This window comes from Paramormyrops kingsleyae, chromosome 21 (assembly GCF_048594095.1).
Source record: "Paramormyrops kingsleyae isolate MSU_618 chromosome 21, PKINGS_0.4, whole genome shotgun sequence".
Classification (NCBI taxonomy): domain Eukaryota; kingdom Metazoa; phylum Chordata; class Actinopteri; order Osteoglossiformes; family Mormyridae; genus Paramormyrops; species Paramormyrops kingsleyae.
The window spans coordinates 17103454-17116836 of record NC_132817.1 but is presented as its reverse complement, the minus strand read 5'-3'; the positions used below and the strand labels follow the sequence as shown (position 1 = coordinate 17116836).

General features: G+C 46.2%; 2 protein-coding genes across 8 annotated transcripts in view; one reads left to right on the top strand and one right to left on the bottom strand.

The window, feature by feature from the left end:
- Positions 1 to 1943: 1943 nt before the first annotated feature.
- On the top strand, positions 1944 to 7897 carry LOC111854672 (DCN1-like protein 1). 2 transcript variants are annotated; one of them, XM_023832906.2, is made up of 7 exons: positions 1944 to 2066; positions 3140 to 3353; positions 5256 to 5424; positions 5625 to 5755; positions 5933 to 6015; positions 6366 to 6462; positions 6916 to 7897. In XM_023832906.2, exons 1-7 carry the CDS (start codon positions 2064 to 2066, stop codon positions 6990 to 6992), a joined length of 774 nt encoding a protein of 257 aa, XP_023688674.1. In that variant the 5' UTR covers positions 1944 to 2063; the 3' UTR covers positions 6993 to 7897. The 2 variants fall into 2 exon arrangements, with proteins under 2 accessions (XP_023688674.1, XP_023688673.1); XM_023832905.2 differs by having other exon boundaries at positions 6366 to 7897.
- Positions 7898 to 8145: 248 nt separating this feature from the next.
- Positions 8146 to 13383, bottom strand: part of atp11b (ATPase phospholipid transporting 11B) — a 33526-nt gene continuing 28288 nt past the window's right edge. For 3 of the 6 annotated variants that reach the window (XM_023832900.2, XM_023832896.2, XM_023832898.2), the window contains 2 exons: positions 12101 to 12234; positions 8146 to 9667 (listed from right to left, as the gene is read on the bottom strand). In XM_023832900.2, the coding sequence (XP_023688668.1) occupies positions 12132 to 12234 (103 nt within the window). In that variant the 3' untranslated portion in view covers positions 8146 to 9667; positions 12101 to 12131. Of the gene's footprint in view, positions 12235 to 13383 lie in introns of all 6 variants that reach the window. The other 3 variants (XM_023832902.2, XM_023832904.2, XM_023832899.2) reach the window with 2 other exon arrangements.

Genomic DNA, 13383 nt, shown 5'->3' with positions numbered 1-13383 from the left:
TGCTGAGACACATACTGCATAAAAGTCGCCATAGCTCTTTTGACTCAATAACTGCAGAGTTCCAAAAAACTGTGCCGGGAGCTTCGAGGTATGAGCTTCCATGCCCGAGCAGCTGCATACAAGCCTCACATCACCCAGTGCAGTGCCAAGTGTCGAATGGAGTGGTGTAATGCACACTGCCACTGGGCTCTGGAGCAGTGGAAACGTGTTCTGTGGAGTGAGGAATCACGCTTCTCTGTCTGGCAGTCTGATGGATGAGTCTGGGTTTGGCAGATGGCAGGAGAACGTTACCTGCCTGACTGCACTGTGCCAACTGTAAAATTCGGTGGCAGAGGGATAATGGTGTGGGGTTGTTTTTCAGAGGCTGGGCCCCTTAGTTCCAGTGAAGGGAATCTCTTAATGCTTCAGCATACCAAGACATTTTGGACAATTCTATGCTTCCAACTTTGTGGGAACAGTTTGGGGAAGGCCCTTCTCTGTTCCATCTTGATTGTCCCAGTGCACAGAGCAAGGTCCATAAAGATGTGGGTGTTTTGCTAGCTTGTAAGTGTCACAGATGTCTTAAGGTGATGCTGTTATTTGTTGCATTCGGTCTTGTTGTCATGGAAACCTGGAAAGCCATGCCATTATGACATGACATCGCCCTGCCTTGGCTCTGGTCTCGTACCTTATTCCTTTCCATGCAACGATGACCCATCACCCCCCCTTTCGTGCATGCCCTTCACACATGGGGGGGCGGTGAAGCCCTAGGGAGGACATGTGTTGCTCTGCTGGGGGTGTGTGCGCCTGCCTGTAATACTTCTGCGACACCCAGTAGTACATTACCAAATGGGGGGAAATGTGGTTCATCATGTCAGTCTACCAGAACTGCCTATAGACTTTGGACTGTTGTGGCCATGTTGAATCCACACAGCACACGATATTGCACTTGCAAAATGACAGAGACATTATAATAATCCCGAGGGAAACTGCATAATACACATTTTTAGATAGTGAACAGGCATTTAGACATTTAATAGACAGTAACAATAAATGACAACAATAAACAGTAGCGGACCATAGGGGAAAGCATTGCACGGAATTTAGAATTAACGGCTCATATTTTGCAGTGTTGACTAAACTCTCACGCTTAGTGTAACAGCCCCACTGCTCTGCTTGTTGCACTCGCGTGCCTCAGCGTCCCCACGGGCAGCCGCTATTTCGCTCGCCTGTCCCGCTGCTTGCACACCCTGCAAAGGCTCCTCATGTCTTGTCAGCCTAATGTTCCTTTGACGGCGTCGACTCTGACCGAAATGACAGTATCGCGTCATCTACCCTGTGCGATCCTGCATCTCTTCTGCATTATTGGCCTTTTGAGTAGCTGAAGCACCGCTGAAATGGGATTTACAGCCTGGCCCCGCGCAGCACACTCTTCCAGGCTCGGCGAACACGCCTCGCGTTAAAACTGCCGCTAAGCTGATTGGTCGGCTGTTCTCTCCTTTTCATGTGCGTCCGAGAGGGCATGGGTATGGCAAGGGAGATTGCAGTTAGTAAAGACGGTGTCACTCCTTACACGATCGCACTGGTTTATTCACCTGCAAGCTCAGTATTTGTCTGCAGGAACTCTGGTGATGACCGACTGGTAGAACAACAAGAAAAGTGGAGCATGAATTGGGGTTCATTTTCTCCTCAATTTTACACCTTTTTGCATTCTAGTGCGAAACAATTTTCAGCATGTTAAATTGCAGCGCTTAATTCACCGTTTACTTAATTTGTACTAAATTGCAATCTATTTTTTCATTATGTCACTTAGCCTTGCAGTTACAGCCAACCTAACCCCCGAACATAATCGAGTTTGGCAGCGGTGATTTCGAGGGATTCATTATTTGAAAGGGATCGGAGTGGGGGTCAACCATTGGGTCTGGGGGACTTTGAATTCTCCGGGGGGCTCTTAGGGGAGGTCGCACGTTATCAGCTGTCAGAGCCTCTAAGAGTGCGCCGGCTCCAACTGCGCATGCGTAGGAAGAGGTGGCGGAGGAGAGCGAGGGAGAGAGAGGGGAAGAAGGAGGCTGATAATTACAAACATGGTAAATACAAAACATTTATGTTTCATTTTTTTGTGTTTCGTAAGTTTACATTTAGGCACTACACCTAGCGTCTTAAGCCCGTTATATAGACGTTCAACATGAGCGCCGTGTTTTGCAGGGGGTAGGTTGAAGTTCCTTGCAGCTGGCTTCCTCGTATGAATTCATTGAGCTAGCGCGTTAGCCACCGCTGCTAGCCGGGTAGTTGAAGTCGAAATAAGGCAGGAGCCGGTAGCTATGAGGGCTCGCAGCATCGGCGCTCAGGGGGTACCGGCCGCGGCAGGCATGCGCACTGCGAGACCGCGGATTGACGCGGCCTACGTGCGCCTCGCCGGGAAGCGGCTCTGGAGCGGACGCACCACGTACGGTTACATTGTAACGCAGCGCCGTAGCTGTTAGTCAGTTATTTAGATATTGTTTGCCGGTGGGTCTTTTATTTGACGTTGACATCCGTAAGAAGAGCTACTGCAGCTGTCAGTGTTTTCTTCCTTAAAATGTAATTGACTGGTTAACAATATAAAAATGCAATGGCCAGCAATACTCCTTTACTGACAGTAAAACGTCAGCCGGGATCTCGGCCGACTGCTGGGATCCACATTGATTTAAAGAGCTGATGACAAGCAGATGCGCTGCGAGAGGAGCCCTTTAACTAACCGGTGGCCTGTACTACGAAGCGGGGTTACTGGCTTTTCGGGGTAACTTGTCGGATTTAAGGTACCACAGTTTAAATGGACTTCATATTCATTCACTTACATTTTGCCCAGACTACCTTAAATTCGACAAGTTACCCCGATAAGCCAGTAACCCTGCTTCGTAGTACAGGCCACAGGTATAATGGCCTGGATACTGGCCGGCGTCTGTCATAATGCCTGACAGCTGCCTTCTTGCCTTTTATGCAGTCTGTCCAGCTTTTTGTAGCAACTGTCTGTAGACTTTGGACTAATGTGGGCAGTTTTGAATTCACTCAACAATATTGCACTTCCAGATTAAATGGCAACATTTCTAGATTTGTGGATGATTCTGCATATACTGGGTGGAGTGTGGACTGAATTCTTCCACTTGTGTGTCCCCTGCAGAACAAGCTGAAATCCTCACAGAAGGATAAAGTTCGCCAGTTCATGATCTTCACACAGTCCACTGAAAAGACAGCTTTGAGTTGCCTGTCGCAGAATGACTGGAAATTAGATGTTGCCACAGACAATTTTTTCCAAAACCCAGAACTGTACTTACAAAGTCTAAAGGGGGTTTTGGATAGAAAAAAGTTAGAACAGCTCTACAACAGATACAGAGGTAAGTAAGTGACACAGGTGACCAAACAACCTGCCATTCAGCAAGCCTAATTCAGACATAATCTTACTACATGAACTTACTCAAATATACAAATGGCTGGAATTGGTCCAGTGCTGTATAATACAGTCAAGTCATGTTTACTTGATATGATTCTCTACTGAACCTAGTGATTATTAATTTACAATGCAAAGGTGTCCTCTTCACAGAAGGAAAGCATTTGGGTTTATTTCAGGAGGAAGCATCCATCCATCTTTTAATCATTTACCCCGGTCAGGGTTTGGGGGGGTGTGGGCTGGGGGGTTGGAGCCTATCCGAGGTAGCATAAGGCACAGTGCTGGAGTGTGCCCTAGAAGGGATGCCAGTCCTTCACAGGGCACATACCCACTCATATACTGTGGGCCATTTAGGGATACGGATTAGCCTATCGGCATGTTTGTGGGTTGCGGGAGGAAGCCTGCGCCTTAGTGTGGGGGGAGGGGGGCAGGCATGTAACGTCCACACACAGCCAAGGCAGGATTTGAAACCCCCAAGCTTGGAGGTGTGAGGCCGCCAATGCTACCCACTGTGCCACAACAAGGAAATGGCTCCTTCCAGATTGTCAGCAAATGCTTCACGCCAGGGCCGTGCAAAATTCAGAGGTTATGAATTGTGTCGCATTATATTCATGACCTGGAATCATAATTTGAATTGAACTGGCCACACTACACATGATTTTGAATTGGAATGACAGGAGGAAAAATGTAATTCATTTAAATTCAATATGATCAAATAACACAGGAATGTCATTTAATCCAGCAAAACACAATTAATTATATAATAGATTTATGTTGTTGTGGGTATATAGTATATACTGACCTTGTGGATGTACATGTGGGTAAAGCGTACTTATGTTCGCACAAACAAGTGAGAAAATTTACATATAACTTCAAGCCTATTCTATAAATATACATTTGGTTTCTGTTGGCCTGCTTAGTCATTTTCCATAGGCACATATCTATCGTTTATGCATATTTCACTGCTTGTGTGTGTTAGCATTTGTGAGAAGTCTGTAGTAGTTTTTCTTTTGAGTGTTCGTTGGGTTGTCAGATGGATAGGGCGGTGACCGGGTTACTCCGACGGCTGTACTTTCACATACCTGTAGTGTTCGGTGAGTTGGCAGATGGATAGGGCGGTGACCGGGTTACTCCGACGGCTGTACTTTCACATACCTGTAGTGTTCGGTGGGTTGTCAGATGGATAGGGTGGTGACAGGGTTACTCCGACGGCTGTACTTTCACATACCTGTAGTGTTCGGTGGGTTGTCAGATGGATAGGGCGGTGACCGGGTTACTCCGACGGCTGTACTTTCACATACCTGTAGTGTTCGGTGAGTTGGCAGATGGATAGGGCGGTGACCGGGTTACTCCGACGGCTGTACTTTCACATACCTGTAGTGTTCGGTGGGTTGTCAGATGGATAGGGTGGTGACAGGGTTACTCCGACGGCTGTACTTTCACATACCTGTAGTGTTTGAATCAAGTATGAAATGTTTCATCTTTTGTTATTGCTTGCTGATTAAGTGAATTTTTTAACATTGAAAACAAATGACCACACACAGCTGTCAAAAATATTTCATTTCACACACTTTATATTTATTTTCGTATGTGTAGAACAGTCTTTCTATTCAATCTTAGCACTATCACAAAATGCAAAACAGTGCTTCACACCCACTTTCAGATGACTGCTGTCTATCTGGTGTATGGGGGTACTGTGCATGGCTTAGCACGTAGTGCCTATGATCAGAAGGTGGCTGGACTAAATCCCTGAGCTGGCAGAGTGATTTCATTGTGGGGCCACTGTCGGGCCCTTGAGCAAGGCCCCCAGTAGTTCCAGGGACCTCACATACTGTCTCTCTGCTGGCAGACCCTCACGACGACAATAAGATCGGGATTGACGGCATCCAGCAGTTCTGCGACGACCTGGGCCTAGACCCGGCGAGTATCAGCGTGCTCCTCATCGCCTGGAAGTTCCGGGCGGCTACACAGTGCGAGTTTTCTAAGCAGGAGTTCATAGACGGCATGGCTGGCCAGGGGTGAGCACACAGTAGAATGAGATCGGCCATGTTAAACTGAATGCCAAATGTTGTTGCCACATTGTTGCCAAGTGTTTACTTGTGCAAGGCTTTGCATTGTGACATCACAAAAGGTACATTACTTCCCTTTATAAAAGTATGTTGGTGTTCTCAGTTTATTGTACATAATGAAGCACTGGCAATTTTTTTTTTTAACCCAGGTGTGACAGTATAGAGAAATTAAAAGCACAATTGCCAAAAATGGAACAAGAGCTGAAAGACCAAGGGAAATTTAAAGATTTTTACCAGTTTACATTTAACTTTGCAAAGAATCCAGGACAGAAAGGTCTAGGTATGTACAGGTTTACTGCTCTGTCATCTTGCGATTTTCAAGAATTTTGAGGGCTTAGACCTCTAAGTGGATTTAACTGATGAATATATTTTTTACCCATGACTAGTAAGTGGTCAGAAAATGGTTGGATAGTATATATTTGTAGGGACACTTTCCTAATGCTCATATGTTTTGCAGATTTAGAAATGGCAATTGCATATTGGAATTTAGTACTGGCTGGAAGGTTCAAATTCCTAGACCTTTGGAACACATTTTTATTGGTAAGTCTATTTTTATAGAGTTTGAAGCATTTTCTGCATTGTTGTCAAGCACCGGAGAATTAACCATGTTATGAATTTCCCTGATTGCTAATTTGCAATCCAGTTTAGTTGAATATCATTTTGGTTTTGATGATCATTAATAAAATAGACTCATATGTGATTTATTTTCCTGAAGGATTTCACAGTGAATATTCCTTTTAATATTTTTTAAACATATAAACATACTAGAATGTCTTAGCATGAGTGTTGTGAAACTATGTTTTGTTGTTCCACAGTATTTTCCTTTCGACTTACGGATGTTCTGAATCGCTGGAAATAAAAACTTTGTTTCATGTTCCCTTTCTACCCAGGAACACCATAAACGATCCATACCGAAAGATACCTGGAACCTTCTGTTAGATTTCAGCACAATGATAACTGATGACATGTCCAATTATGATGAGGAAGGTGTGTTTTTTTTGTCAGCTGTTCTCATTTACCTTGTTCATTTTTCCCCATTGCATATAACTGGAATGTGGTTACAACATAAAATGTGATGCTGAACATAACAACAGAATGGGATTGTACCAAACTGAGCACTCAGGCATGTAGCTGGTTAATGTTCTCTAGTGCGGCGTTTCCATACTCAGTCTTTGGGGACCCCCAGAGAGTCCGCATTTTTGCTCCTTCCGAGCTCCCAGCCAATCAAGACACACCTCTACCAAGTATTCAGTAGTCTTGATTGGCTGAGAGCTGGGAGAGATCAACAATATGCACTGGCTGGGGGTCTCCAAGGACTTGTTTCAAAAACACTGCTCTAGTGTATTCTGAAGACAGTTAAACAGGATTACTTTAAAGTCTTCCAGGAGCTGGCTACAGACCACGTCTGGCTGTAACCGGCACTCTCCCCGTCCCTTCCAGGAGCGTGGCCTGTCCTTATCGACGATTTTGTGGAGTTTGCACGGCCGCAGGTCGGGACAAAAAGCACGACGGTGTAGCGCTGCCACATCCTTCAAGAACACTGTACATACTTTGTACAAATAATAATAATAATAAAAAAAAAAAAGAAACCGCCGCAGAGAAGCTGGTGAGTGATTGGCTGGGGACCGGAAGGCACAACCAGCGATCCCATCTTACAGACTGCCGAGATCAAGATGGGTTGTGAACACGACGCAGAGGACGTGTCTTCAGTTACCTGGGGCAGTCCGGACGTTTAGACTTTAGGGCATTCTTTCCTGGTCTCTCCAGTTGTGTGGGGGGCCACAGCCTGTGGTGGAACACTCCCATCCCAGTGTTGCGGTCATGCCCACGTATGAACAGCAGTGGGGGGGGGGGTCTGTTAAAGAATGTCAGCGTAGTTTCTTTTTAATACTCAGAGTACGTTCCTGCTTTCCCTTTCTTGTGTTTTAATAAACCTTTTGGGTGACAGGCCAGTACGGAATATCGATTTGTAATATTGTTTGAAACTTGTCATTCCAAATTGACATGAAGAATCGTGAGTCTGAGGCATTCAGTTTTAATTTGACATATCTAAAAGTGACGTTATGGCTGTGTTTGTCGCTGTACCATAATTTGTGCTCGTCTGAACCCTAAGTTTTTGTAAACGCTTTCGTAACTAAAGGTAGTATCGTGTTTCAGTTTAACTTACTTGGTATGTACAAAAAAAATGAATTTGTATCTATTAGGATATCAAGTCTACTAAAGATGACATCAGCATACTGTTTTAATACAGCGTCTGCTGTTAAATGCACAAAACTGAAATACCGCCTATGGATCAGAAGCAGTGCATCGGGCCGTCTAAGGCCAGCGTGTCCACACGAGACGGCGCGAACATGCTGGTTTTAAGTTCTTTTTAAATGTTTTTCAAGTTTTATGAAAGATGAATAAAACTTGGTTAAGTCGATTCTTTGTTTCAGTTTGTGCTAATGACGACTAGCTAATTCAAAGGACTGGGATCCGTTTCTTCACTTAGCGATTTGTGCCCCAATCAACATGCGCATCAGTACCATAGGTAAAGGTTTGGTTATTTAAACCGGTGCACGTTTCCCTGCTGTTAATCTGATGTTAATTTTTCTCCCCCTTGTACCAGAGAGGTATGTCAAACAGCAGCAGAAATGGACTTTATACTTTAAATCATCATAATTAGACTCATCTTCTTCAACTTTTTATTCTGTAAATAGCATAGTCCTCACACATAAGCAAAAAATGCCTTTGTTGACAAAAGGAATACAGTAAACAGACAAAAATAAGATTTATTTGAAAAACAACACAGAAATAAAGTCGATGCAACAAAAACGATGTCTGAGGTCCTTTTGGGGTGTTATTGCTAATGCGTCACGAGTTCTGCCACTACGTAGAACAATTAGGGTCTAAAGCTCACTGTTTGGGACGGACGGACGCTGCCGCAGGGCAGTAAAAATACATCTGAAATATCACAGGAGACCAAAAGTACATTCAGAGGACCAAAAACCAGGAGAAAAGCAAACCACAAGCAACTCCATGACGGTCCACAGTTCCCAGTCTGGACCTGCAGCTATCTCCATCGCACAGCTTAAAAACCTCTAAAATTCCCCGTTCACGTAACTGGCGATGTGACGACGAAGGGGGTAGAAGAGAAATCACAGCTGGGGCAGCATTGTCATGTATCTTCATGTCTACGCTGTGGAATCCAGGTATCTTCACGAGTTAGGAGATCAAGTCCAGCCCATTTGCAGTTATCCTGGAGGGCAAGCTTCTGCAGGATATGTCCTTCTGGGATACTCGTCTCCCCCAAATATCCTTTGAGAAGCATTCACGTCTCGCAGCGGTAAGTTTAAAACGGTTGTCTTGTTTACCCCCTAACCCCTGCCCTAACGATAGGAATGCAGGTCATCGCTGCCGGCCAAGTGATATGCGTGGGCTACCACATTCACTTGCCCGGTGCTGGAAACACGCATCATGTCACAAACCAAGCAGTTAGTAGCAACATAAATGACGGCACACAGCAACGAGGACGATTACGTGAACGTCAATGACATGCTGGTGCGAAGGTGACGGACGGCATGTAGAAAAAAAAAACCAAGATGATGGTACACAAGACTTCAAACGAGTGAAAACGGTCATCTTGAAACCATTTTCGACATTCCAGGAATTCTTCAATAACTTCTTTGTTAAGCTAAGCAGACCATTCCAGACATTTATGCGTAATGATTTTGGGAAAGGGGAGGAGAGGTATCCAGTCATTCAATAGACATAAGTACCGATTCAATGTAATTCCTTAAATATCAGGTGCACCAAAAAAAAAAGAAGGGATATGGCTTAAAAAGGACACCTGTTTTCCTCAGGAAATACAGGCCCTCCAAAACAGTCTTAAGGTAAAGCAGCAGATATCTACCAGAGCAAAGCAGACTATTCTGTACTAAGTGAAGCCTGACAAAATCCATCACTGGACTGCTCATCTTTGGTGTAACTAAACCTTTATTTACAGAGGAAACGCGAGTTAGGCGGGTCCCGGGCCAACCGGCTCCGCGTTCCTCCCCGTGGTGGCACTAAAAGCAGGGCGGGGGGTGGGGGGGGCTGCTTCTGGGTGTTTGCAAGCGCCTCTCCGGCACCCTAGCAACGTGTGGCCTCCACTGTGGAGTGTGTCAGGATGCTCCGGTCATTGGAACAGAAGGGATCCGAGTCTCTCCACCATCTGCATGCAGCAAGAACAATGGATAAGAATAGGGATTGGCTGTCTGGAAGACTGGGAGACCATGACTGAGCTAGACAGACCCCGCCCCAGTCCCGCCCACCACCACAAACCCCGCCCACCACACTAACCCCACCCCCACACCTTTCAACATCCACCTACCATCTAGCAGCAGAGGACCTGCACCGCGCTGGGAGCTGCGCAGTTGCTGCAGTCCTGCTAGACTATACCACCTGAACATCTGGACATGACTTAACACAGCCGTCGCACACAGACAGGCAGGAGAGCAGCCATGCAGGACTGGATGAGGTGCGGCAGATGTTAGTACCAGATGACTCACGTGACGCACACAAGAGGCAGCAAAAACCTACAGTTTCCTCATTCTCAAGCTATTGCACATTTTTGAATACACCACACATGTACAACTTTAGTGTTACGTTTAGTAGTATATTTGTTACCTGCCTTTAAATGCAATCACCCAAAATCACTTAAATATCAAACTGTACAGAAAAGAAACAAAAAATAAAATAAAATATGGCTTCTCTTGATTTAACGAATCTACCCAGCGTAAAAAAATATGTAGCATTCCTATTGAGCATTAATAGGAGCCCTTGAAATACGAGAAATCTTTACACTGTGGGAAAGGCACACGGGCCTTGGTCTACAGTACCACTAGAGGGCGCATGTGTATGCCACAACGCGATTCACATACCTGTTTACCTTCTCATTCTCAGTTCACATTTTGACACATTCCATTACACAGATATATGAAAATATTCTACTTAGCTAATTATACTTTATACTCAAATAGATATTTTTAGATAACTGAAGTATTACATTTTAACAGACTTTTAAAGCGCTTTGTCATAAAATGTTCGGATGCTCCAACAGACAACCGTTTTAAGATCTTGCCAAAAAAGCAACGCATATCCAACCACACAAACAGAAACAGTCACCGCTCAAATTCCAGCTATTCCTGTCGGTTAGACAAAGTGTCTCACCTGCAACTAATATGGTTGACAATTTAGGAAAAACACAGACCGGTACATTAATATTTGGATGAACATCACATCACTGTGAAATACCATCCCCAGATATCTCACAGCAACGATAGATATACTTGGGCAATCTGGAAACATCTTTTCCTCCTATCTTGTGTGGCCCCCCCAAAAAAAAATACAAAGAATTTTCAGCTACTGAGGAAGAAAGGACCTTCAGACAAACTCAGAGAAAACTAAAAATCTTCTGCAATATACGGCGTTTTCAAATAAAATATCAAAGGCAGTTCCCATGCGATTGAGACTTTCCTCAATAAGGCTTCATGTTTAAGGTAAGAGTCACTAAATATGCAGTAGTACTTTTTGAAACGCGGCGGTTTCCAGATCATCGCTTTTGGTCCCGTGACTAGGCCGCCGGATAAAGCCTTCAGCAGCCCGAGGTGGTGACCCACTGTCGGAGGGGGCGGAGTCTCGGACATTCAGCGTTTCCTGCCCTCTCCCTATTGGTGGCAGTGCTGTTGCATTAAGACGTAGGCGACTAGCAGTCCGGGTTTCATGCATTATTTTTTTTTCTTTAAGGGAGATTTGGGGGAGATTTAACTTCCCCAGTTTAGGACAGTAACAGCCAAGGTGTAAAGAATTGACAGTGGAGGTGAAGACAAGGAAAGGGACTCGATACAGCATCACAGACGCATGCTACCATTCCTTTTTCCACTGAAACAAAACACTTCGGCATGTCAAATGTCAAAAAGAAGTACAAAACAAGGCCTGGACGTTACAAAAAGGTATATCCTAATAAATACAAATCTAAGATATCTGTCAGAAGGGAAACGGGTTCACAACAAGTTCACAAGTTTGCTGTATATAAAACCGAGGAAAACAAAAAAAGATTAACCCTGAAGAGAGGGATACAGCATAGGACAGAGTCTGTGCGGATGCCCCACAGGGCGGCCGTCAAGACCAGGCCACCATGACCAACTCTGCTCAGCTCCTCAATGCAATTACATCAGAGAGCAGACAATGAAATTAGTCTCCACCATCAGAAGAGAGTAGGCTGGTTGGTGTGGGGGGAGGAGAGCTAATGAGATTTGCAAAGATCTGATTAATTGACTTGCGCTCGTCAAAATAACCGAAGGCGTATACCATTAGTGAAGGCAATCTGGAGAAATAACATGTATCCCAGCAACCGTGACACACACAAATACCAGACGATGTTTCCAGGGAAAAAGGCGACCAAGACCAGCAAATGCTACTCCTGCCTCCTGCATTTTTATCTTGGAGATCCAGGTATGAGGTTTCCATTCTTCTAGCTGCCCTACTCACACACACAGACCTTCCTACCACCTCCTCACGCAATACGGCAGGCTGATCCACCCTCAGCCCATGGGAGATGTGGCGGCGGCGGCGTCAGAGGCCCCGGGGGGGGACAGTGTCGCACCTGGTGACCCGGCCGGGCCCGTAGCGGCTCATCACTCGCTCCACCAGCTGGCCCAGCCGCTCCCGCCCGTCCTTCCTGCCGGAGAAGCAGCAGGCCGAGTCCATGCAGCTGGTGCCCGGGTAGGTCTCAATAAGCTATGGAGAGGGGGTGAGGACAGAAAGAGAGAGAGAGCGGGAGAGCGAGGCAGGGGTTAGGGAGAGAAGGAGAGCGAGAGGGGTTAGGGAGAGAGCGAGAGAGAGAGCGAGAGAGAGAGAGGGGTTAGGGAGAGAGCGAGAGAGAGAGGGGTTAGGGAGAGAGCGAGAGAGAGAGAGGGGTTAGGGAGAAAGCGAGAGAGAGAGAGAGAGAGGAGTTAGGGAGAGAGCGAGAGAGGGGTTAGGGAGAGAGCGAGCGAGGGATTAGGGAGAGAGAGAGCGAGCGAGCGAGAGAGAGAGAGAGAGAGAGAGAGAGAGAGGGGTTAGGGACAGAGTGAGAGAGAGAGGGGTTAGGGACAGAGTGAGAGAGAGAGGGGTTAGGGACAGAGTGAGAGAGAGAGGGGTTAGGGACAGAGCGAGAGAGAGAGGGGTTAGGGACAGAGCGAGAGAGAGAGGTTAGGGACAGAGCGAGAGAGAGAGAGGGGTTAGGGACAGAGCGAGAGAGAGAGAGGGGTTAGGGAGAGAGAGAGAGAGGGGTTAGGGAGAGAGAGAGAGAGAGAGAGAGAGAGAGGGGTTAGGGACAGAGCGAGACAGATAGGGGTTAGGGACAGAGCAAGAAAGCAAGAGGGATAGAGTGAAAGGGAAAGGTGGGGAGAGGGAACGAGGGGCAAGGAAGGATGTTAGATCACAGCTGACTTAAGGAGGGCATGCTCCCCCCAGGAAATGATGTCACAAGACCAGGGAGAGACACTGAGTCCACTTTATGTTCGCGAGCAACATGAAGTGTGCGACTATGCATGGTACCTGACACACACAATGAGGTGGAGAAGCTCGGGGGGGTGGGGGGTGGGTGGAGGAAACGGTGACTGACCACGCGGTTTCCCGCAAGGTGAGCCCCCTCAGTCCCCCCCCTTTGTGGAAGACGGGGTGGGGCTCAGATACCCAATGAACTAATGGCTGCAGCAAACCTTCAGTTTGTCAGGACACTGTCTGCCTCTAGAGGAGGGGGGGTGCATCATGAAGTCAGCTTGGCATAAATAATGAACTATGGAGTCATAATGGGGGGGGTGGTGGTGGCTGAAAATCATTAACCTGAGACAGTGACAAAGAACAGGATGTTTAAAATATTTAAATAAAAGTGGGGGTGTTCAA

What these genes read in the sequence shown, in the direction of transcription:
- LOC111854672 (XM_023832905.2), top strand. An exon ending in GCTCTACAACAGATACAGAG is followed by an intron (nt 3,354 to 5,255) that starts GTAAGTAAGTGA and finishes CTCTGCTGGCAG; the next exon opens with ACCCTCACGACGACAATAAG. An exon ending in TCCAGGACAGAAAGGTCTAG is followed by an intron (nt 5,756 to 5,932) that starts GTATGTACAGGT and finishes TATGTTTTGCAG; the next exon opens with ATTTAGAAATGGCAATTGCA.